We start from the raw sequence: 25364 nt of genomic DNA on the forward strand, positions 1-25364 counted from the left end.
GGGGTGAGGCCTGCACTCGAACAATAGGCCCAGCTGTGGTGTGTGCCATGCTGCTGGAGAGAGGAACAGCAGGATGGGTGCATTGGTGCTGACATGCTGATGGAGGCTGAGTGGTGGTGCAAGCAAAACTCATCTCTGCTCTGATGACAATAAATGAAAATTATTCTGATTTACCCGTTTATTGGGCTTGTTATTTTTGTTGCTTTTTTTTTTTTCCTGGCAAGAAAGCCCTTAGAAATTGATCCTTGTAACATTTTAGCTGTAAGATGATTTTAAAATTAATCTGTACAACATATTTATTTCTGTTTATAAAACTCTTTCCATGAATTGCATAAAAGGTGCTAGGAAATGCACGGTGAAGGACTGTTCAACGCAAACCATTTAAGCGCCACATTTATTCTGCTCTTAACTGTGATGAATAAAGATTATTTTTAAAAGATGACCCTAGTCTGGAGTGGAACCAACAGTGTTCAGAGAACAGCACAGAGCCTTATGTTGTTATTTTTTAAGTGTACTTTAAAATATTAACACACAGCACCTACTGCTCATCCCCTGTGTGACAGGAACAATGGTAACTGTTATTTTCACAACACATTCAAACATAGCAATATTCAAAATAAAATTTCATGAAACGTTTATCATCACAGCAGAGCTTAAGATGACTAACTTAGACAGCAGCAGTGTACAAAAGTCAGCACAGAGATGTCCATTGAAACATACTGCTCATCCAGACAGCAGGTATGAAAGATGGGCCTCAGTTCATTTGGGGATATTAACCAAGACTTAGCAGTGCAGCAGAGCGTCACCTCATGTCACAGTTTTTTTCTTCTCCAGCAGCCATGGTACAAACAAAGCATCAGTTCCCTCACAACAGAGAGCTGAAAGGCTTCAGCATCTCTCACACCCCATTACCACCTTACCGTATGCTGTCTCTGAGGATGGCTATAGCTGTATGTAGAGCCTCCAGTTTCACTGCAACCCATGCAGGGGGTGATCCTTTCTGCAGCAGCAGCTTCACGGCCTCCACTGCCCCCTCCATTGTGCCTACTGCTGACTTGTACTGCTCCTCAGACGGGGGGTGACACGCTCGTTTTGCCAGAGGCTGCAAATTTAAGTAAGCATTAGACATCTCTAATCCCTTCTAGATGTGATCAGAACCCACCCAAATGCAAGAAACCCTCACAGAGTGGAAAGCTGCATGAGACTCCCTTGTCTCATGCAAGTTCTTTCTGGCTGACAGGCAGAACAGAGCATGCAGCTGTAATACTGAGGTCCAGGACTGCACACAGCCTTTTGTTCCTAGAACACGGAAGACAGCAAAGGCTGACTTGAACCTCTTCAGATACTTCCTCATTTCCCCAGAAAATTGCAGAAATCTACAATAGAGGCAAGGCAGTTCAAAGAAGTACACATACCTCTCCTGTTGACTCCAGTTCTCCAACCATTTTCATAAAATGTGCACCACAGGTAATCCTTTCTTGTTTCAGGCGTTCTATACGTGCTTCTGTTGTCTCTTCGCCTTGCCTTACCTAGGGAGAAAGCCACAGGAGAGGTAACAAACAAGAAGTCATTACCAGCCTTCAGCAGTTCTAATAAGTACCAGAACAATTAGGGAAATAATCCGAATGTGTGAGAGTTTATAGAAGCTGGTCCAAGAAAAAAAGAAAGAAGGAAATAACACAGTGTGATGAAATCACTGTCTTTTTTCATAGACACCTTATCTGCCCACAACAACAACTGCAACTTTGCCATTTATTCTTTTTTTTCTTGAGGGAAACACAAAGCATTTGAAATCAAAATGGAGAAGTACTGGAAGAACAGCATGCATAGAAATAGCATTTGTTAATCCTCATGATTTAAGCAAATAGAAAAATTCAACCAGATCACAGTTTAACAGGACAATTCATTAACTTACACTTGGCTATTTAATCTGCCTGTAGATGATGGCATGGACACAGTCATAGCCAAAACCTACAGGAGTGTGGCAGCGAAGCCAGGCTCATAAATCATGGATATGTGCAACATCAACTAAAAAAGCAGTAAGCTGATTCAACAACATACCTTAGCCATAAAATTAACAACTTTATTCTTAATTTCTTCAGAATCAAGGCACTGAGGAACAACATCTTCATGGATTGTTTCCTGTCAGAAATGTTGGGTAATAGATCTTTAGTAGTTTAAGTATTAAGAAAGAAATACACAAAGAAAAACGTTTCCGTGACAATATCAGAAGAATTGTCTGGTGACAAAGTATTTTAAACAACCTTCCTTGTTGCAATCAATCTAAGCAACCAACAGTTCATTTTCATTCACTTCTAGCTCCTGAAATCACATGTAACTACATGAGGAGTTTGACCTATGTGCAATAGCATTTGTAACTAAAATCCTGCATTTTCAGTGAAGAGCAGCAAACATTTAAGACACAACAATCCCTGTATGACCAAAGCTATTAGATCCAGAGTTCTGCTGTTCTTACCTCTGCAAAGCGTCTGAATGCCTCCAGTGCACGCTGGTGAATCAACCAGGTTTGGTCAGCTAGCAGAGAAGCAAACAAACAGGACAGCTGGGGTACAACTTGCCTCTGGAAAAAGACCAAATATCTATCAATTACTAGCAGTTAATTGTATCTTACCAGAATGATTGATTTATTAAAGGATTGGTCTACACTCAAGGCACAGGTTCATGAAATGTGAGAGTGCTACTGCTCTGTTTGGCAACACATTTCTGTAAGGGAGGTGAAATGCTTTCTTAGGGGCTCAGACATCAGCCCTTTCTAACCGGTGAGAAGCAATGAGCAAATAAATAAACCAAGCATCTTACATGCACTCGGGGTGCCAATGAAAAATGAATCTCCAAGATGATTAAGTCGTGGCACATCTGTATGTATTTAACTCAATCTTTTATATTTCAATAGTCGAAATCTTTTTGCTGAAGTCTAAAGACTAAGTAAAACCAGTTATTATTACCTGTACTTCTGGTGGTATAAACACCTTCCCCACAGAAGAGAGAAAATCCAGCATTGCTTGACGAACGTGATCGGGGGGATCCATCCGGAGAAGGGAAGACAGCAGGGAAAATACCTGCAGGAAACAAAGCCCAGCAAACAGAATAACAGATGAATGCTGCTCTGTGTAATCATTGAATCTGAGGATGTTGATTTTATGAAGTGGGACTGAAAACAAAAGAAGGTGTGCTATTGCTTGAGGAAAACTAGCACGGATAAAGACCAATCCATGAGATAACTTTGGGATGTCATTAAATCACAAAGAACAAGCTTTTCATGAAGCACATTGCTCGTAATTTTTGGTTGTTTTCTTTACCTGGCTAATTAGTTGAGCATCTAATGCCTGGATGAAAAACTCCAGAAGCTGAAGTAATAAACACAACATCTGCTGGAGACATGGTTCATCTGAGACCTTCAACAGATCACAAGGTGCAAATGCATTATCAGTGTATTTCAGTTTATGGAATAACTACCTAAAGTATTTGCAGTAGCATCCTAAAATTCTTAGCCTAATTACACACTTAAAGCAATACATCATAAGCAGCAGAGAAGATTGAGATAGAAATACAAATACATATTTCTAAGTAGTTGTATTTTTTAAGATCCTTTCCTCAGATTTTTATTAATGATCTTTCTTAAACCCCTTTTCCTTGCTCCACTCACCAATATAAGCAAAATAAAGAGCGTGGCTCTTCACACCCTCCCTTCCAATATTCATGTACATTGATAAGATCTTCCCAAAAACTTTCATCTGTAGTCTGAACAGTTCCAGCTCCCTGAGCTTCTCCTCACAGGACACACACTCCAGTCCCTTGATCACCTCTGTGGCACTTCACTGGACACTCTCCAGGAATTCCATCTCTCTCTTGGTCTTGGGAGTGCAGCTTCAGGAGTGGCCTCACCAGTGCTGAGAGGAGGGGAAGGATATTGCCTCCCCCAGCCTGCTAGCAACACTCCCCGCCCAAGAGGCAGTCCAGGCTATTATCAGCCTTCTTTTTCTCAAGGGCACATTGCTGACTCCTCTCAACTCCTTTCCTTTGGGTTTTTTGTTTTTGTTTTTGTTTTGTTTTAATCTGGAGTAGTAACTGTGATAATTCCTTTTTTTTGCTTGACTCCAACTGCAGACATGAATGATTGGGTATATAGTCACAAGGAGGAGATCACCTTACCCCTGTTCTCAAATATGAGAGGAAAGTTACTAGCTCTGTAGTCTTTCCTGTGCTAACCAGTGTCACCATGGGTTTTGTTCACTTTCTAATAGACATTTAACATAGGCCAAATACGTAATTGAGATGAATCAGAATGAGGTATTTCAGACTTCTTGTTAAGCAAGTCTGGCACTGAGTGACAGACACAGTAAGAAGGAGCCATGCATTTGGGGAAACTCAAACTCCATTTCCTAGCACAAGCCTATCTATTAGACAAGCCACCTGACAACAGAATTGTGCTTTACAGAAATGGTCTGACCCAAGTAAAACAACTTAGTAACAGACATGCTGTAACAGCAGCAGCCTCCCACAGACATCATGTTTTCACTGTCAGAGCAGTAAATCCTCTCACCTGCTTAGCCTGAAGGAATGTCCAGAACTGACCAAGCACTCCCAAAATAGATGTCCGAAGTTCTGCCTCCAAAGCATCACCAGAAAAATTGCAGGTAACCAGCAAGACAGAAAAGGCAACATTCTAGTAGGAAAAAATGTTGTATAAGTAAAACAAAAACCCCAGGTTCACATTAAGTATCTATAATGACTCCAGATGGCAAGAAGCCTAATGGGCTGTGCCACAGCTGTACAGCACAGCTAATCCACCAACCCCATGGCCAGTAAAGCTTCCAAAGTGAGGAGAACCATCCGTAACTTCTGTGGGATCTCAGATGGTGCTACAACTGTTAGCTGCACTGCCAGGAGGAAGCTGGCAGCCGGTACTTCACGTGGAACCTTCTGGGTTCTCCCACTCCCTGCTTTTGCCAGGGAGACCAGTGAACACCTTTCAGATTTGATTCCACACAAAACCATCCAGACTTCAGTAGTCTTATAATATGATATAAACTGGATATTGTAAAGAAAAGCACATCTGCTCATCTAGAGAGCAAAAAGCAACTGGAGTAACAAATAAACATAAAGATCTCCACTATCACCCTCAGAGTAAAGGCCCCCCAAGGCATTGCACACTGTAAGAAACATTAACATTAGTGTTCTTGATGATGCATTTGCTGACGAGGTATAGAAAAAAAGCTGTGCAGTAGATAGAAGAAAAAAACTGAGGCAACAGCCACAGCTTCTTCATGATCAGGTAGTACAGAGTTCATATGCTTTCACAAAGAGAACCAAATCTCCTTTACCACAGGTTGGAGCTCTCCCCAGGCATGCCTGCTGCTCAGCCACCGCCTGCACTGCGCCAGCGCTGCCATGCAGAGCTCCCGCACCACTCGCTTCCCAAGATCAGGGTTGAGGGCTCTGAGGGACACATGCTGCCACACAGCCAAGTTTTCCACTTCTTCCGGGAGAAACGTGTGAGCAAATTCCACCTGTAAATAAAAATAATAAATTCATTCGTTCATAAAATAATATGAACTAATGGGACCAGAAAAGAAATGAATAACTCAACAAGCTGTGAAGCCAACAAGGAAAAGAAAATCACAGAATCACAGAATGGAAGGGACCTCAGGGATCATGAATCTCCAACCCCCCTGTCACATGCAGGGCCACCAACCTCCATTTAATACTAGACCAGGCATAGGAAAACACTTCCTATTTGCTTTATAAATGTTATATTAGAAAGTTTTACATGAAATAGTTTTCAAGAAAATCCATTTGTTCAGTAAACAGAAAACAAACAAAAAACCCAACAACAAAATACAGAACTGCCACCTCCCTGCCAGAAGTAGGACATCAGAACCATTAAGCTATTTATGCTCTCAGCTACTTGAAGCAATGGCCCCAGATATTAGAAGAAAGAGATGAAGGATCATAAATGTGCATCACCTTGCTAAATCAACCCCCAAACCATCCCAACAGATTATATCAGAGAACTTGAGAAACTTTCATTCCTGAAGAGCAGTACACCAATAGGTTTGCTTGCAGTAATCAGTCTCCTTATTAATAATGAGTCAGTTCTGCTGACATCCATGTAGGCATTAGGAAGAGTCTGAACATTTGCCATGATGATCCTCAAGAGCCTGCTTCTGCAGACTGCTATTCTTCTTACTCTAGACTACTTTGCAACAAAATTTGAGCCTACTTGTGTTTTCACAAGCGACACAGTGATTGAACAGATGATCAGCCACTACTGTCACCCCATGCAGCTGATGCAATCTATCTACACAAGTATATATAAAGAAAAGCTAGACGTGTATTCCCAAGTATTGAAATTACTTTAATACTCTTTTTACTATGTTGATTTTCTTGGTATTAGTTACATATTGCAGTATGATTCTTCATCATAATCTCTATTAAATGAATACAAGTGATGACTACAAATTAGATTTTATGTACCTTGTACAATTTCAGTGATAGAAATACAGTTTCAGTAAATTAGGGAGATGTGCTCTTTCCATACTTCAAGAAAGGACTTCACTGACACACTACTGTGTGTCACTATAGAGAAGTGTACATGCCTGCCTTGCTTTGAAGAGCACATCTGCACTAATTAGGATCTAACACTAACAAATTTACACTAGTGGGCACTCAACATCCAGACATTTCTGAAGGACAGGAGGAAGATACTTTGGACACAGGGCTCTGATTCAAAGCTGTTTATTAAAGGCACAGCTGGTGCTGTACTTGCCTGATGATCTGGAGCCATCAAGAACAGCATGCGCTTCAGCAGAACACCCAAGACTGAGACCTGATGACACTCATTGGGCCACGACTTTATCTGGATTAGGAAAATAGGAAATGAATCTAATTAAATTAAGGAAAAAAATCACCACTCAGAAAATGAATTCTGTACTGAATGTTCCAAGAACTGTTATGTGAGATGACAACAGTAACACTACATAAGACAACGCAGGACATGTCAGGAATACTAGCTAGACGGCTTTGTATTTTCACAGTACTGTTTTGCTAGTTGTTAGCCCAATATGAGGAATTAAAGTCATCTCCGTTCTGGATTTGGATAAGAACCATTAAACTCTCATCTTTGGTGATTTAGAAACTTGCAGTAGAACCAGGATCAGAAACGGTGCTGAATTCCAAACATCACTGATTCTTACCAAGTGAGCAATCACCATACAGTGGTGAGCACACAGTTCAGCTGTTCCATACCTGAAATGTGAAAAAGAGGAAAGTTATATGGAAGTACAGATGAGTCTGTGTTTCCTACACTTGTACAAATTAAATATCATACACCTTGTCTCAGAGATGGCCATTTCCCCTAACACATTTAAGCACAGATAAAATTTACTTGAGAACTGCTCCAGAAAGCAATCAAACAGAATTATGTTCTCCTTGAATGAAAGTAAAAATGGCTGTGCTATTTCTATTCCTAATTGTCAAATTGCTTCTATATTTGAAAATAATTCAATGCTGGGACAAGTTTGTCTTAAAATTCTCTCTCATGTAACAGAACTAACTGGATCTATGGAATCCTGCTTGATTTGTAATAAGAATCTCTTACCGAGCAAGGAAGCACCATGAGTCCATTGCTAGCAGGGATGTGATCATACTAGAACCCAGCACAGCATCCAGCAGAGCGTGCTCCTGAGGAAAAAATGCTCATCTAAATTCAAGCAGAAACAAACTGCAAGCCTACTACTACTATTACTCCATTAATTAGCACAGTAGGATTCTCAGCTCATCCAATTTGAAATGTTTTAACAGCTGATCCTCACGCTTTCTACTCAGCCACAATATTAACCCAGCAGCTTTAGTTTTGCAAACTTGGAATATGTGCATACATTCATTACAAAGAGCTAAAGGTGCTCCACTTCTCAAAGTATTTCATGATGCACATCTCCTCTTTCCAAGGCAATTGCTCTGTGTGTGTGCGCGCGTGTGTGTATACAGACATATATTCACATTTAAACAACTGGACTATTTTTTGCCAGTTTTATTGGTGCTTTACTTAAACACAAATCAATCCTTCCCTCATAAGTGAAAGCAGTGAAGTTTTCTTAACAACTCAGTATCCCCGTGGGAAGAGAACAAGAATTTCCAACACACTCAGGTTCCACAAGAACTTGTATGCAGCTTGATTTTCCCCTTTCCTCACAGGTAACATTTTGTGTGTAACTGCACCTCTGCGTTTTGAAGAGTAAGTCAAAGCACTTGATAATCATTTCTTCAGCTGCACCATTAGGCATAACTCATTATTTTAAAAATATTATTTTTGCATCAGAACAGCTGAAAAGATGATAAACAACATCAGTCTTACCACATGAGGAAATTGTGATGGGAGTGTGGAAGCAATGAAGGAGCACAGATGGACACAGACATAGTGGTACAGGGTGATGGGGACTGTTGGCTGTCCTGTACTGATCACTTCTGGCAAACAAACAGGGAGAGAAAGCTCGGCAAAACATTGCTGGAAATTCTGGAAAAGAGCTGAGAGAAAAGACAGGCTGGGGGTGGGGGAGTGAGGAGGAAGAGGGGAAGGAAGAAAAACGATAACAGTTGTGTTACAGGTAGGCAAGCCCCAAATCCTGCGAACACCATCTCTACTACAGAAGCTTTGTCTTCAACTAGAAACTATGGCAGTAACTTCAGCGCTTTATTTATATGCTAGATTTGTATTTCTGACTACCTTCCTCTTTCACAAGCACTATTTACAAAGACTATTAGAGCATTCAGGCGTAAAAATGCAAGATTTTAACTTAGCAAAGTGTCAACATTATATACATATCTCTTTCTTCACTCTAGACGTAGTCTAAATATCATCCCTTTCTTGAAATAACAAAGATATTCACAGAACCATGGAATGGCCTGTGTTGAAAAGGATGACAACGATCATCATGTTTCTGATCTGTACTCTTCAGCCCTGAAGCAGAACACCAAGTCTTGTTTTTCCCAGTGTAAGGATGTCAAACTTCACAAATCTGTGAGAGAAACCCTAACAACTGAGCCCCACTGCCTGCACACACTGATCCCTCTAGTGAGGAACTACAGTGAAAATATTTTCGGTACCGTTTTCCTGTGTTCCAGAGAGTCTGTACTTCTTCAGGCTGAGAAGACAGCTTGTCCATGATGGTAATCAGAAGGAGACACTGGGGCAGCTGCTGCTCAGCAGGAAGACCTGGAGAATTGGTTTTGAAATGTGCTATTAATCACTCTGGTAAATATATATGGTGCTGAAACTAGCTTTTAAGCAACTGACAGAAGATGAAGAACTGGTGATACAAAGAAGTTCTCAGTAAAACAATCCAAAGTCACACACTGAGACACACTCAGAATAAAAACAATGTTTAATTGTGTTTGAAGTGAAAAATAAATGCAATATCCTTTATCCATTAAAAGCTAAAATACTGTAGTACTGCTGCAAAGAGTTACAATCCATGTGCCTTGTGCTTCCTATCCCCTTGACAGCACTGGATGAGACACCGAGTGCCCAAAGTTTTCTCCTGAGTGTGTCATGATAACCACAAGACCACAGCACACACGTGGGAGAGAAGCAAGCCCACCCAGCCTACACAGAGAGAAGGAGCAACTGATGCTCACATCATAACTCTCACAATGTTGCACAGCTATCCAGAATTATAACACGTAGGTCAGTACAGAAATGTTAAAGGTGGTTATGACAAAGATAAGCATCTTCCATTTTGAAGACATTTTGTTTTTCACAGAAAAAAAAAAAGTATCAGGAGAAATATCTGCCTCAATCAACAGCACAGCATAAAATGGTTATTGTGCTTTAAATGTTAGTGGCAAATATGGAATGAAATCGTGCGAAACAGCACAATTAATAGGATTTGTTAACCAAATTGATTGCAAAGTCATTGTGAGCACTTTGGAAAACAGGCATTCAACAGCAATGTGAACTTCTATGCAATTCATTTGAATTAGCATTCAGCTGACTATAACAGAATAACAACAAAAGAAACAGTGCAAGCAAGCCAGTACAGAATGTGGTCCAGAATGTCACCATACAAATTCTGGCCCCTTACACATGGCTGCATAGCACTGCACTGATGGTAGCTGTGTTTTAAACACACCTGAAGGGTCCCTTAGCACTTGCTCCATGAAAGGGCTAAAGGGAAGAAGCTGACTGACGAGAGGATCTAGAGCCACAAGAAAAACCCGCGATATTTCATCTTGATGTACCTCTGAGATCGCTGGAGCATAAAGACTGGGAGGAAATTTGCTGAGGAAAGAAGAAAAAAACCCAAACATTCTCAGTGGCATTACTTTTCAAAACAACTACAGAAAAGCCAACTCGTGCTCTCTCTCTTAAACTGCTATATAAATGAGAGAAAGGACTCCTCATTTTTTAATATCTATTACAGCCTGAGAGTTACAACTTTGTATTTAGTCTTTCATCCCAAAACTCAGCACTGTTCTGAACACTGCAAAGAAAACTTTACGTTCTGTGAGTTTTAAAATGTGTAACACATTAGAAATACAGACAATGCAACAAACAGAGCAAAACTTTTGAAAGAAAAACAATAAGCTGCTTACAGATTAGGGAAGGAAATACTTACAAGCATCACATTGATAAAAGCTTTTGCTTTAGGTAGAACCGGAGTCCCACTGGGAGCTTTTAAGAGATTGAAAGCATGACAGTAAAGCTGGGAAAAAAATCCTATATGCTCTGAATTTCACTTACCTGTATATCTGAAGGAACAGTTGATGCAACTGTGAGCATAAGTCAGACAGGAAAGGAAGAAATTCCTGCAAAAGTCATTAATTTTGAAAGGTACTTAAACTATAGAACACACAATTAAATGTTCTCTTTCTGTTCTGCTATATTAGTGTGTGAATACTAAGCATGCAAAAACAGATCAAGTTCTAACAATCCACAGCACAAAACAAGTACAGGACCATCCCAGGAATGGCTTATTGTCTAATTACCATGCACATATATATAATTTACTGAAAATAGTAACATTTCTAGACTTGTTTTTACAAAAATAGTAAGAAAGTTGCAACAGCCACACGTTAAGTGCTCTGACATACACTGTAAGGCTGTCTCATTCAGTCAGAATGCTAGAAATCAAACTCCCACTCTTACCCCATGGGACAAAGTGGATGCAGAACACACCACCACTGCTTCTCCTAGAGAGCAAAATTATCTCACATACTTTCTAAAAATGGGTCGGTTTACAGCATCCTTTCTACTAATGAGGAAACTTAAACATAGCAACTAAGAGGGGAGGAAATTTGTGTCAGAATTGGTATCATACAGTGGCATTTCTAACTATTAACACTGCATCCAGACCATTAGACTGTGCTGCATGTTAAAGTACGCTGGCTTCAATCTGACACCACCAGAGAATTCAAATAATCAAACCTACCTTGGTGTAGTATACCAGGGAATTGGCAAAGAATCTGCACAGTTTGACAGTCTTCTGGAATAGCCTGAGGTCAGTGCCACCCTGTCCAAAAGAGCAGGTCTAAAACTTCAAATACAGACTAACAGGATTCAGAGGAAATTTAAATTGCTAGCAGCACTCAAAACCCATTTCATACTTGAATCCCTGCAATCTCAGCAGCAGTGGGAGACAAACTTTAGAAATCCTCCACATTTTCATATCAATATTCAGAACTGAAATGCTATCTTTTGGTTCACCTTGGGATTTCATCAGTTTAGGAAATAAACAAAACTCCCATAGAAAATGGTGGAAATTCATTTCCAGTGCCAATACAAATGAAGTCAAGTGGCCTGATTTGCACACACTTTCAAAAGAACAAGGTATTCTGCCCACCACACATGAGCTAAAAAGAACATTTAAAAAAATAATACCCCAGGCACAGTGAATTTATCTTGCAGAAGCTCAGTGGCAGCTTTGGAAGCTTTTTAATTCACCTGAATGTCAGACATCTTCATTTCCTCAGCTAGTTGTAAACTGGAGTGAAAAGAAAGCAGAGTATCGTTGCACAGACCGCTGAGGATGTCACTGTGTTTCAGATGGCACTGCAGCAGAGAATGGTGCTTCAGGCTTTGCCTAAAAGAGGAACATAATGAGATGTTTAATTGGCACAAGTGATCACGCACTAAAGTAGAACAAATCCAAACAACTAATTCTTCTATTTGAGCCGATTTATACCACATTAATTTGTGCAATATTCACGTTGAAGAGAAACAGACTGAGAGAAAATTGCCCTCTTCGTAACCGTGACAGAAGCACAGAGGGCAGGTAGGCTGAAAGCACAAGACAGCACAGTTTAAGTTAGAAACATCTACAAAACTGCACATCAGAACTCTTAAGACTATTTATTCAACAAAGCTTTTTCAGGTGCTCAAGTCAAGCTTCTATCACTTCTTCATGGATGATGCTTGTTTTCACTGACGGTGCATTGAATTCTACTTACTAGCTAAATTTTCAAAGAAATTGAGTTCTCTAATCTCCATTTCACTCGAAACTCTGAACACGAAGCTAGTGAAACTCTGGTTATGTAGAATTATGGCTCAGATAGCAATAAAATTCAGGATTTTTTAGACATACTTGATTATGAACTTCCATGTATTGGCATGAAGAGCGTGGTCCATATTGGAAATGACAGAGCAGATCTCCAGCACGGTGTGAATTACTACGCAGGAAATAAGAATAGCAACAACTGAATTCAAGCAGTCATAATTTCACAGACAGCACCGCATTGACGCTGAATCAGGAGAATGGCTCAGTTCTTAGGGCTGTCCCTTTCAAGCAAACACATTCAACATTTCCCATCTCACACACAGGGTTTCAAGCAGCAAAATGCTGCCTTCCGAAGGGCTGGTCAGGATTGCAGGAATTGAACTCAGAACCACGCTTAAAGATTCAAACATTCTTTCCATAGAGAAAAAAGAAAAAAAAGACTGAGCAAAACTAACAACCTTTAGATCCACTTGTACCTGACACCATATCTGTGATGTCATCTTCAGTAGATGCAGACCCCACAGAAATCTGATCAAACAGTTCCATCAGCTGTTTCTGAAGAGAATAAGTTTCCTTGAACACAGCTTGCAGGAGGTCAGAAATCAAGTGCAGATGCCCACAGTACACTGATTCGCTATCCTATAGGAAATGGGGAAGACAAGGTTAAAAAAAAGTTCAGGAATCACAGACTGACCTTTCAAAAAGAACAAAGCATAGATGTACATGCTTCTACTCAATACTCAGCTAGATCTGTAGTTTCTGATACCAACACCTGCTTGCTAAATATGAAATGCTATTCACCTGCACAGCCTAATCAACAGCTAGTGAAGTCTGTCCAGCTCTGGTGAGTTCAGTTGGCTTTGGATTAGCATTTGATTCATAAATCTCAGATCATATTTCTGAACACAACAGTATAGCTGTAGAACAAAGAAAGCAGCATTCCAAACATTTCCCAGAACTTCAGAATTAAAATTGTTACATAAAAGGTATGGCACCTGAGTTCAAATCTGGCTGTAAATCGTCTGCTAAGAAACAAAAAGTGAACGGTGAAAGTGAAGGCTCACCAAAAGTTGTTGTGTCCTTACAATAACCTCATTTCATATTGACTGTTTAAGTGGGAATTACTGTTGCATCTAAAAACTGATACATGTTACTCCTTGTAACTAATAAGAGGGTTTTCATTTCAACTTCCAATCCACTTTGGAACACGCATATAAATAAGACAAGCAGCACCACTTTCATCACCCTTTGTAGCTCTGAAAACTCCTGCAGCTATCAGAAGTGCACAGATATCACAGCCTACATTCTAAGCAGAGCTTATGTTCAACTGTTCAACTGACACTGATGCAAAATTTGGAAATAGGAGGGCCTATGCCTGCCACTACCAGGTACAAATTGGTGGGCAGACAGATGAAAAATAACTTTTGTACTTGTACATGCTGTAAATGATTAAATAGCAATAGAAATAACTCCTACAGCAACATTATTTTAAAACTGGATCTTCTTATAAAGGGATCATCTCCCAGAAAACAATCAGTCAGACAATTTTTCTCCTTCTAACACAGGCCTACCTTGCAGTGTGTAAATGTGTTCTTTATTACATAAAGAACAGACGATGGAAGGGTGCGGATACTCTCCAAGGGCACACAGTCTTGCAGTGTACAGATGTATCGTACACAACTGGTCAGAGTTTCCAGGAGTTGCACTACAGTCTTAAATCAAGAAGAAACAACCATAATTAATGCTTTCCAACTCCTGTACAAACTTCAGAAGCATTTTTTCTTAGCAGAATTGCTCCTAGATTTTATGACATTCAAAGTTCACCACTATTTGCATCAATAAGTAGTTTATTAAAGACAAATATAGGTCTACAAAATATCAACAAATTCAATGCTTTTTCTGATACCACTCCCCACTTCTTTTTTGCTACTGTTCTCTACTTTGAAAACATCTTAACTCCTAAATGGCTGTAATAATAATTGCCACATTTAGTCTTTAAATATGGAGAATAACACTCAATTTGCATTAGAAACTATGCAGAATTTGATATTTTCTTTACGTTCTGATCAACATCACAGGCTAAACACAGTCAAATAATTCATAAAATTTTAACTGAACTTCAATTGCAGTGATGTTTGGATTACATTTTTGCCAGCTAGTTAGCAGATAGCACTCAAAAAAACCCAGTTAATTTATTAGGTAAAACCTAAGCATAATGGACTTGCCTGTAAAAGATCCCTTACAGTACTGCGTAACTCTGTATTCTGGTCAGTTAATCCTTTGGCTTCACTGGAGAGTTGATACATCAATTTATCATATAACCGTAGAGTCTGTCAGGAAAAAAATTCACATAGTTTAAATATTTTATTTATAAACATGCACATAATAAATAGCAACACCCTTCTATATCTGCGCGCTCCCTTGGACAGGAGTCAGAGACTACCAAGACAACTCACAGGAGAAAACGATGCTTTCTAGAACAAAAATTGTAACAAAACGATATACCAAGATGTGAAAACCATCTATTCTTCCCAAATTACAGACAGTTGCCAGGTAAATGCAGGGTATGGCACGGTAATCCTTGTTCAGGAGACGCATGCTATGAGCCACTTTTCTTGTATCTCTAAAATTTGCCACAGGACACTCAGGAAAGGAAATGGAAATCAACTGGGCATTTTTACAGGCTTGCTAAAATATACGAGATGAGGCCTGAACCTTTAGTTGGCATTTCAGCACCACTTTAACACCATTAAGATACATGCACTGAAGAATATAATACAACCACAGCACAAAATACCATTTAATCAAAAACAGAACATATGTTAGATCAACATTGCCTAAAGGCTTATTCAAAATTACTCACAAATATGACAAAAATTATTTGTGATAGGAGTATTGGGTTCTTCAGCTTATTTATCATGAAAGCTGGCCTCAAAGTAAAATTCCCCACCTTGGTTGCTCTATACAAAGCCCAACATTCTCAAAAAAAGAAGAAAAAAAAAAAGCAATTCTATTATTAAATAGAGAAAATAAGACACTATTCAATCCTCTCCCCACTGTATAGAATGGTAAAAATCACAGAAGTAATCCAGCAACACTGTTAAACTTTTAACAGTCAAATATTTATTTCAAGCTTTGCATGCAAAGTAATGATTCTTTGCAGAGCCCTCAAAAGAAGAACCAATGCATTATAAGCAGCTTTTCAGTACTGTACTGACAGAAAATGTCACATTCAATTGAAGGTGGCATACCTTAGGTAATACTTTAGAGAAAAACGTTTCTTCCAAATCTCCAAGGCTGATATGAGGCAAAAACATTTCAGTTAGGATCCTCAAAACACCTGCAAAGCAAAACATTTCTAAAATATTATTGAAAACCATGTGATTATCAGAAGTACTAGGTACTGAACAGAGGGAAAAAAGAACTGCATGGAACAGAAACAGATCAGACATCCGATTCTGAGAGAAATGTAACGTGTCACTTATTACGTATGTCACGTTAGCTGAAAAAAAAAACACTAATAATAATAGCTCCGACATGCACAGAACCATCAGCAACAGCATCACACTGGACTATACTATACTACTGGACTATATATGTGAAGGCTGAGTACAGTTGTTTACCCATAACCTGGCACTTAGATACAACTGGAAACTTCCATATTCTTAATCTCAGATAGTTACAACAGTTTGATGTGCTGGCTAACACTGACACACAGCTGAGCAGTGAATGTTAGCAAGAGTCCTAAACAGCTGCATCTCAATATTTTTTGATCACAGAAGTAGGTGATAGGGTTTGGCCACCTGTGAGATAACAGCCAGCACAACAAAAAGCATCACCTCCCCCTTTCAAGAGCCGAAAAATCACAAATAGAGGCAAAGAAAAAACAGCCTTACATGCACATCTTATGAGATTTTATGAAGCTGTGTTTGTGATTCCTGTAACGTACAAGGTGCAGGATTGGTCAGGACCATGACAGAAAAGTCACAGGTGAGAGCAGAGCTCATTAACTCATGCAGAACTTATACGTGCAACACAATAAGCCTTAGCATAAAGACAACCAGCCGGCTGCTACTTACGGATGTGCTCAGTCCAGTCTTCGGACTCTTGATACATAGAGTAGAAGCGTTAAGGAAACTCAGGATCTGCAGTAAGATTGTATTAAGGCATTAGCAGAAGCAGAATCCCACAAACCGAAGGGATGCTCCATAACCAGCACAGGTGCTCAGCGTATCAGAACACTTCTGTGTCCTGGGAGCATGCTTTGTATGCCGTGATTACGGTTTTTTTTTTAATTTTCTGGGGGATGGGAAGGAACAGGGGCAACTACTAAAAGCTCTCCAGGTGCCACACACTATTTCTCGCCTTTATTTTGGTGAAGTTCAGCTCTCACTTCCAGCAAAACCCCACACCCACCCACAGGCTTACATGCTTCAACTGCGCGGGGCAGCCCCACCATTTCAGGGTACCCCGTGTGGGTTCCCCCGGCTCCCCCTACCGCAGTCCCGCCCCCCTCCCACCCTTCAGGAAGGATATGAGGAGCCGGGGCAGGACGGCGGGCAGCTCCCTGCGGCACAGCTCCCAGTCCCAGCCGCCCAGCTCCCGCAGGAGCAGCTCGGGGTCGGTCTGAGACATGGCACGACGCGCTCCGCTCCGCTCCCCTCAGCGGTGGCGGGAAAACTCAACTCGGCGCCGCGTTCCCAGCAGCCTCTGCGGCCGCGGGGCCGCTGCGTACGTATTCTACACCCCCTTGTCTCCCAGCGGTGCGCATGCGCATATGGAAGCGGAAGGCCAACCACGCGTGCCAGGCGGAGGGGGACTGAGCGCTGCAGCCTGTGGTGGGTGTAGGGAGCGGGCCCCGGGGGGAACGGGTGCTTAAAATGCGTTTAGAAGTTTTCCTCTCTTTTAAAAAAAAGAGAAAATTAGGATGTTGCTACCAGTTTGCTGGCGTTAACGTTCTGGCACTTTGATACTGTGTAAAAATACTCGCTCTGTTTGCAGGAATCGTTCGCTTGATTCATTGGCAAAGCGGCGGGTATGCTGCCCACCGAGCGCTCGTTTCCACAGCGATAAGTGCCTGAAAATATCCTCTAAAAGAGAAATACATCAGCGCTGCTTTTAGATGAGTACTTCTGGCTGCGACTTCCTAGTCTGTTATTCCTGAGAATGGATTTTCGATTTAATTTTTTTCCTGATGAAGATGAAAGCAAAGAGCCCAATGCTCACAATGAGACAGAGCCCTGTTCTCCAACACATGAACACCCAGAGACGAGGCTGCCAGAGAAAAAAGTCTGCATCAAAGCTGCTAAGGAGCACTATATCCCTGCAGATGTCACTAAGGTACTGGAAAATAAAGTCCTGGAAACAGTATCAGGGCTGTGCTATGTAAATATGTCTGTCGTGGAACTGACATGCCAAGATGGCACCCATGAAGAAGATATTGTGTCGAAAAGTGTTTCTTCTCACTCTGATCTCATCCCAGGAGTCTATGAGGGAGGACTGAAAATCTGGGAGTGCACCTACGATCTGATGGATTTCCTTTCTGAAGCCAAAATCCAGTTTGCCAACAAGACAGTGCTGGATCTTGGGTGCGGGGCTGGACTGCTGGGAATAGTCGCCTTAAGGGGAAATGCTGAGAAAGTCCACTTTCAGGACTACAACAGCACAGTGATTGAGGAAATAACCATGCCTAATGTGGTGGCTAACTGTATAAATGATGGCAGTAAGGCTGACAGCGAAGATGACAGAAAGAATATTAAGCCTCCTTCAAAGAAGCGCAAGAAATCAGAGTGCCTGCCTGATAAGCTCACCAGGTGCAGGTTTTTCTCTGGAGGGTGGTCTGAAATCAGCCAGCTCCTGTTAAGCAGCAGCAAGCCCTGTTCAAAATACGATCTAATTCTCACGTCTGAGACCATCTATAACCCCGACTATTACGGTGCTTTGCACGATACGCTGGCTCAGCTGTTGGCTAAAAATGGCCGTGTGTATTTGGCAAGCAAAGTGCATTATTTTGGGGTCGGTGGGGGTACCTACCTCTTTGAAAAATTCCTCGAGGAGAGGAAGGTGTTTAAGAGCAGCATAGTGAAAGAAGTTGAGGAAGGGCTAAAGCGCTTTATTTTAGAAATAGCCTTTAAAGACTCCACTTAACATGAATTCCAGCAGTGCTCCAAAATTATCTTGATAAAGACAAAATATTTTTATCCTCATATGTATTTTTAAATTTTACTGGGTTATTCAAAATGGATGAATTAATGCTGTTCTTTTCTAGCTATTGAAAATATTTTGACAAATTCTGATGCTTGACTGGAAGTGAAGGACTCTTCTGATTCTGGTAGAGAAGTATAGTCCTGCATAAAGTATCATCTCTTCAGCCCGTTTTGTTACTTGTATGTGTTTAAAAATAAAGCAAGTCACTGTTCCCAGTCTGCCTCTCACATTCCTTGGCAGTGCCAGCACAGCCTGAGGGCGATCATTTAGCTCCCTAATATAGGGCAAGTAGTTCTTAAGGGCCAGGCTCCCATCTCAGCTATGATTTAACTGCAGCAACAAATTTCAGAATCAGCTGCATACCTGTGCGCTTTGCTGCTTTGCCACCAGAGGGGGATGTGATTGTATTTATCGTTGTATTCTAACCATCTGTACTACTTCCTCTTCTAAAACCTTCACAGATACTAACTGCCCACATGCTATGGCCCATTTTCCAAACTTGCCTTCTTCCATTACTGTAATTTCAGGCTGCTGGGGGCACTGCTGAACACTATCATAACTCTTCAATCTTCTAAGCAGATGGGCAGGGCAGCAAACTTTCAGAACAGTCTGCTTACAAGTCACTCTTCTGCGTCCTAGGCTGAAGATGCTCACAGTGGGACAAGGCTACGTTGCTCAAGAAATTACTGTAAGAAAAACTGCAAACAAAACTAGAGAACTACAAAATCCAGTCCCACGTGTGCGGAATCACCAACAACTCACAAAGAAAATAACATTGTATAATTATTTTGGACAGAAAGCTATTACATGACTGTACCAGGTACATCAATCTTACCTCTTGTCAGCACACGCTGCTTTACTGCGACAATAATGCTTTGGGTGTCCTTGCAAAAATAAAAACTTAAGAGATAGTCAACCATTACAGTAAGCTGGGTAAAGGGAAACTGTATAAAGTCGAGGCAGAAAAGACTGTCTGAGAAGATGGAAAAGGAATTACTACAATCGTGACTTCAGTCACATAGTATTACGTACGTTCCTGTCATTTCTGCGTATGAAAGCCAACTGCGAGGTTCCTATTTTGACCATGTTGCTATTAAGATAGCCTAGAGGATTTCCCATACTTCATTGAAGAGTCTTAACTAGAATTGTTTATGGAACAAAAATAAGTAGACTACTTAAATGGATGCTTAGGACACTACTGAAGTGCTCTCTCATAGCAGAGAGGGAAAAAAGCAGTCACTTGATGCTAAGGCTGTGACTGCACTGCAACCTGCCAAAGACAGACAAATGCTGACTGTGAACAGGGGAAAAAAGATTTAGCTCTGGCACAGGTCAGTGAAATACTGTTAACAGTTCTTTGTCAAAAATGGGAAGTTGGAACACCGCTACTACTTGCTATTTTATATACCTCAGCCTGAAGACAAATCATTGCTGGCACACGCTGACTGGCCACCTGCTAGGTGCTGTTTCAGAGAATGGTACCTAAAGCAACAACAAAAAAAATAATCTTGACTTCCTATGACAATGAATATAGTTAAGAACAAGAATCTCGTGTATTTACAGTGAGTAAAGAAGGCACTAAACAATTGTAATGCTCCCTCTTGAAAATATTCCTTGATCATTCACCCTGTCTTAGGCTTAATAACATTCCTTTGCTCAGCATCCTCATTTTATTTGTAGATTGCTCAAGCAGCTCAGTTTTCATGCAAATACAGAATCAGATCTTTTAGGAATTTCAAGCAAAGACTGCTAGAGCCACAATCACACAGTGATTGCACACCTACAAAAAAGGAAACCCAACACATTGTAATTAAGTTCCCATTTTAGAATGATAAGAGAATCAGTATAGGATATTTTTCTCAGGTGAAATCAGCATTGAGATTTCCATAACTTCAGATGAGTTCTATTCTGCTTTTAGAAGTCAGCAGACACACCGAGAGGAAGCAGAATTCAACACTTAATTTTGTGAGCTCATTGTTCTGTTGCTGTTTCAGCATCAGTAAAAGTGTTGTTCCTAGATCAGGAAAGCCAGTAAGACTTTTCTACTTGCTAAATCACCATCGCCCTTGTGACCAATTTCCTGCTTCTTTTCATGATGTGGAATTAAAAAAATCTTCATCTTACTTGTAAGACTTCTTATTGGTAGAGCAATCAGCATTTTTCCAAGTTAAATTACATTAGAAAATAATAGAATTTAGAGGACCCTGAAAGCCCCCTTTTTATAATGTAAACCATTGTATCAAGCCCAATTTCTTTATTACAAAACAAAGAGGTCAACTGGCAACTCAATTTTCAGCTCAAGTCTCTCCTTTTCTCCCCTGCCCCATCCCCATACTTTTTGAGAGTCACTGCAGTAAGAAATCCTGTATAAACTATGTCCTTCTCGTAAGTACTGTAGTGAGAAACATTAAAGTCTGTCATAAAGTGTTTCAGGAAATTAAATTTAAAAGCCTGTTTATTTTAACATGCGCTACCCTTAGCTGATGACTTCCTCCTGAAGACCATCTGATGGTTTTGGGAAAGGACAACGCCAAAAAAAATAAAAAAAAAAAAAATCAGTTTTGTATACTGGCACCAACTAAACAGCATCCGTTACAGTTATTTCACTGAATGTTAGGGGAAAAAAAGCCCAGAGGAAAATAGAAGCGGGAAGTGCTCAAGCTGCAGATTAGTGACATGCATGCTATTCTTGGTTACTGAGTACCAGGCATACAATCACTTTCTGAAGTTTTTTTTTTTCTTTTTTTGCACAAAGCAATGATCTGCAAATTAAGAGATACCTGGGGATTATTTAACTGTACTATAAATTAAAGGAGAGTCCAGTATTCCGGGTTCATGATAACATACATTCCATTCTATTTATTGAAGCACAACTCACAGAAAGTTTCCAGATTTGAACTGCTTGTCACATTCATAAATAGCCAATTTATTTCTTGTCATCTGACCATGTAATTTCATAATCTGTGTACACTTTTTTCAGTATCTCTACAGTCACCGAATGATCTGCTTTTCCATAGCCCTGCAAGAAAGAGCAAGAGTTTATTAGACAAGTGCAGAAAGCAACTCCACAGCACCATTCAATTGCTGTCAACACAAGTTATTCAGTTACAGCTTGATACTGCAAGTAGCTCAAATAAAAATTAGAAATAAATGGACGTTCTTAAAAAAAAAAAAAAAAGTTGCTCTTGCAGTACAGCACTTCATTTTTCTATTATCATCTCCAATTTCCCCCAACCCAATTTGCAGAAAATAAATGAGTCCATCTCCAGTAACAGGATGCGTTTTATACACCACGATTTCTCTAACAAAAAGCTTACTTTAAAACACTCCCAATCCCTCAGCCACTCTATTTACTGAATGTTCTTTTTAAACTACTGACTGTATTGACCCACATCAACATATGAGCCTACGAGCATCTGCTGCAGCTCAGCTGAAGGAAAACAGAACAGGAAGCCATGTGTGAACACCTGAGTACTATTCTAGTCACCAAAGGGACCAAAGTCTTTATTTGTTATCTCTCTGGCATGATTTCATACACAAACAATCTTCAGCACTACAACTCCAAACTAAAGCATCATCAGACTTATCTCATTTTTAACTCTCTTTAAATCATTTATCACAGTTTCAGTCTTTCACTGAAATTGAAGAGTTGTGATAGAAGGTGCGCTTCCATCGTTTTGACTGCCTGAAGTTACTTATCTTGATTTCTTGTTTCAGAACTACAAGTAAGTTGTCACTTGTCAAAGACTTCAGTCTACTGATAAAAACCTGTTATTTCCACCTTACTGCCTTTTTCCAGTAATATTCAGTGAAGCCCATTTAACTCAGGAGACTGAAAAAACTTCAAGATTGCTTGAGCAATTCATACAAAACACAATAATTCATCACTGGCTCTATCTCTGAAGGAACAGCTTAAGTAAACTAGCATTTAAGCTGCACAAATTGAATTGAAGCATTAGAAAATGCATCAACCTCTTCAAACTACCAGATAATGGAGCTATATAAAAAATACTGCTGGTTTATACTTTTCATTTTACATCACAATTCTACAGATCGCTCTTGCTTTGGTAACTGCTTTGAAGACCCCCCATTCAGCTTTGCAAATAACAACACAGCATCTACTTTAAAAGAATCTGTTTCTCTGGTCTTCATAATAAATAAAAAAAAAAAGATAATCTTCTTTAAGAGCCTGACAGCAAATCTCCAAGTGAAGAAAAGCATCAAAATGATTTCTATACCAACTTCTGACCTACAGCGGAAGTCTTTCAAATCTCCAGGTCTCTACTCAACAGATGCCCGCCTGGTAGTAAAACTCTGCTTTCATCTTGTGCTCATCTGTATGTTTCAAGGTACCAAAAAGAATCACAAAAAAAAAAAAAAGCACTTTCCATTGGCAGTGTGTTTCAAGTGCTAACTGCTACTTCTAACAGTAAATTGGCAGCTAAATTAGTAAGGCAGGTGTCGAACCTCATCTAATAATGCAATGGTGATAGGCATTCACAATCAAGAGATTTGAGTAGAGCAAGTATTATCCACTGTCTTCTCTCCCTAGCACAAATCCTAAAGTGGTGAGTTTTTTCACATGATTCCAGCTGGCAAGAGTCAAAGAATCATAGAAACAGCAAGCAGCTGGGATGGAAGAGCCAGAGATGCAGAGATAGCAGAACCAGAGAACCATGGAATGGCTTGTGTTGGAAGGGACAACAAAGCCCATCCAGTTCCAATCCCTGCCAATGGGCCAGTTACCCCTACAGATCAGGCTGCTCCATTCAGCCTGGCCTTGGGCACTTCCAGGGATGGGGCACCCATAGCTTCTCTGGGCAGCATGTCCCAGCACCTCGTCACCCTTTGCATGAAGAACTTTTTCCTAAAACCTAATCTGTGCCTTCCTTCTTTTAAAACCATTCCTTCTCGTCATCTTAGAACAAAAGCAACAATAACATTTAACAACAGTTAAGCAATAGGGACTAGGCCTTGAATGTGTTATCAGGTTAAGGTTAGCAGATTTGAAATAGTTCTATGAAATCAGCTGAATTTTTTTTTTAATATAAAGCGATGACTATTCTGTTCTCATCTACATTAAAAGCAAAGAACCTTTGCTCACAGCATTACTACAGAAGCAGCTATACTGCATCACAGAGCAACACAAGAAACAGACTATGGTACATTCCCTCAATTCAAGAAATTACCACTGAAGTTTCTTTATGAGAAGACTCAGTAACTTGCACAGAACAGAAACGCTCAGGTTCCCACACACAGAGCCACTTTTATTCTCACAAAAACAGATCTGTGCACAGCTGTACCTTTGCTCACCGAACACCCAGCCCACCCACACTGGGTGCACCCTTCTCACACACACAGACTGTTCACAACCCAGCTGGTCAACTGCCAGCCAACGATTCCATAGCCAAAGATCACACTCCAGCTGAATCGTGACCCCGTGGCTGTAACAAGGCTATTCCTCCTCTGTCACTAAGTCTGTGAGCCAGGAAATGCTGATTTCCACTTTTAGCCTTGTTTGTAGCTATCATTCCACATTATCTGCTCCTTTGGCTTTGGTCTCCTGCCCTTAAAGCAGTGTTTTCCCCACAGGGGAGCCAGGCAAGATTCCCAGGGAACATTTATGCTCTGATTCGTTACCACACTTACTTATTACAAAACAAAACCTCCAGAACAACGGAGATGGAAAGGAATACAAGAGGCACTTACTGTAGACAGCCCAAACACCCTAATTTTCTTCTCTTTGCTATTATGATCAATTTTCCCTCCTCCAAGGCACTTGCACTCGTATCCCAGCTTCTCCATCTCAGGATTTACTTTCTCAAAGATGTGATCTGTGCAAGGAGAACAGAGCCATCAGAGCCCTATAACTAGGACTGCCAGCTATTCGCAACCAGTTTTCCCTCCGAGCCGAAGGGGGGTTTCTCTTGTGAGACGGGCACGAGCAGTAATTAAGGCTGTATGGCGAGCATAGCGGGACAAACGCGGTTTGAGGCGCTTCGAAATGGCGGGTGAGAGAGGAGCCGGGACGCACGGCGCTCCCCGCCTCAGAGCCCCGCTCCCGCCCGGCACGCACTGTGGAACTCGGCCGCCTTGGTGCCGCGCACGATGTCGCGCTGCTCCCCGCCGCCAGGCCGCTGCAGCCGCACCAGGATGTACTTGAACGTGCCATCAGGATCGATCTCCACGTCCCGCACAGCCGCCATGGCAGCCCCGCAACCCGGGAGTGAACGTAGGGTCCGGCGGGCGGGGCGGCAGCGTGTAGCACCGCCCAGCGGCTCGTCCCGAGCGCGTCATTATTAACGCAAGTTTCCGAAGCGTACCACAAACAAAACTATCAGCGAAGCAGAGGCCATCGTAGAACCGGAGAATGGTGGGGTTGGAAAGGATCTAAAAGATCACTGAGCTCCACTCCTGCCGTGGGCTCTGGCTGCCCAGAGCACCTCCAGGAATGGGGCACCCACAGCTCTGGGCGGCTCCGCCAGCTCCTCACCACCGAGTGAAGAGTTCCCTCGCCTCCATCTCCCCCCTTGTAGTTTAACGCCATTCCGCCTTCTCCTGTCACAATCAGATTGTTTAAAAAGTCGCTCCCAGAAGAGTACCAGCTGAGCACAATATTGGAGATGCTTCACAGGATGAATT

General features: G+C 41.0%; 3 protein-coding genes across 4 annotated transcripts; 1 reads left to right on the forward strand and 2 right to left on the reverse strand.

Annotated features, from left to right (window-relative positions):
- Positions 1–169: 169 nt before the first annotated feature.
- FIRRM (FIGNL1 interacting regulator of recombination and mitosis) lies at positions 170–16634 on the reverse strand. Its single transcript, XM_052666214.1, has 23 exons — positions 16595–16634; positions 15767–15855; positions 14741–14845; positions 14087–14227; positions 12992–13154; positions 12603–12687; positions 11963–12101; positions 11451–11531; positions 10763–10827; positions 10152–10300; positions 9127–9235; positions 8378–8564; positions 7622–7704; positions 7218–7269; positions 6791–6880; positions 5346–5531; positions 4565–4687; positions 3321–3416; positions 2967–3080; positions 2477–2581; positions 2062–2142; positions 1416–1529; positions 170–1102 (listed from the first exon to the last, which is right to left on the reverse strand). The coding sequence occupies exons 1-23, from the start codon at positions 16629–16631 to the stop codon at positions 917–919; spliced, it is 2580 nt and encodes an 859-aa protein (XP_052522174.1). The 5' UTR covers positions 16632–16634; the 3' UTR covers positions 170–916.
- Positions 16635–17087: 453 nt separating this feature from the next.
- METTL18 (methyltransferase like 18) lies at positions 17088–19627 on the forward strand. Of its 2 annotated transcripts, none has more exons than XM_052666212.1 (2): positions 17088–17386; positions 17517–19627. In XM_052666212.1, the coding sequence occupies exon 2, from the start codon at positions 17682–17684 to the stop codon at positions 18660–18662; it is 981 nt and encodes a 326-aa protein (XP_052522172.1). In that variant the 5' UTR covers positions 17088–17386; positions 17517–17681; the 3' UTR covers positions 18663–19627. The 2 variants fall into 2 exon arrangements, with proteins under 2 accessions (XP_052522172.1, XP_052522171.1); XM_052666211.1 differs by having other exon boundaries at positions 17088–17353.
- Positions 19628–21554: 1927 nt separating this feature from the next.
- Positions 21555–24961, reverse strand: LOC128072427 (14 kDa phosphohistidine phosphatase-like). The gene is made up of 3 exons (XM_052666213.1): positions 24799–24961; positions 24432–24556; positions 21555–21741 (listed from the first exon to the last, which is right to left on the reverse strand). The coding sequence occupies exons 1-3, from the start codon at positions 24926–24928 to the stop codon at positions 21649–21651; spliced, it is 348 nt and encodes a 115-aa protein (XP_052522173.1). The 5' UTR covers positions 24929–24961; the 3' UTR covers positions 21555–21648.
- Between the last annotated feature and the right edge of the window lie 403 nt (positions 24962–25364).

Source organism: Tympanuchus pallidicinctus, unplaced genomic scaffold (genome assembly GCF_026119805.1).
Source record: "Tympanuchus pallidicinctus isolate F22 unplaced genomic scaffold, pur_lepc_1.0 scaffold7, whole genome shotgun sequence".
NCBI lineage: Eukaryota > Metazoa > Chordata > Aves > Galliformes > Phasianidae > Tympanuchus > Tympanuchus pallidicinctus.

Coding starts and splice junctions, on each gene's coding strand:
- METTL18 (XM_052666212.1), top strand. CDS start 17,682: ATGGATTTTCGATTTAATTTTTTTCCTGATGAAGATGAAAGCAAAGAG.
- LOC128072427 (XM_052666213.1), bottom strand. CDS start 24,928: ATGGCGGCTGTGCGGGACGTGGAGATCGATCCTGATGGCACGTTCAAG. Junction 24,557..24,798: donor CAAGGCGGCCGAGTTCCACA/GTGCGTGCCGGG, acceptor CTCCTTGCACAG/ATCACATCTTTGAGAAAGTA. Junction 21,742..24,431: donor GGGTGTTTGGGCTGTCTACA/GTAAGTGCCTCT, acceptor TCTTTCTTGCAG/GGCTATGGAAAAGCAGATCA.
- FIRRM (XM_052666214.1), bottom strand. CDS start 16,631: ATGTATCAAGAGTCCGAAGACTGGACTGAGCACATCC. Junction 8,565..9,126: donor CTCTGGAACACAGGAAAACG/GTACCGAAAATA, acceptor CCCCACCCCCAG/CCTGTCTTTTCTCTCAGCTC. Junction 3,417..4,564: donor CATTCCTTCAGGCTAAGCAG/GTGAGAGGATTT, acceptor GATCTGTTGAAG/GTCTCAGATGAACCATGTCT.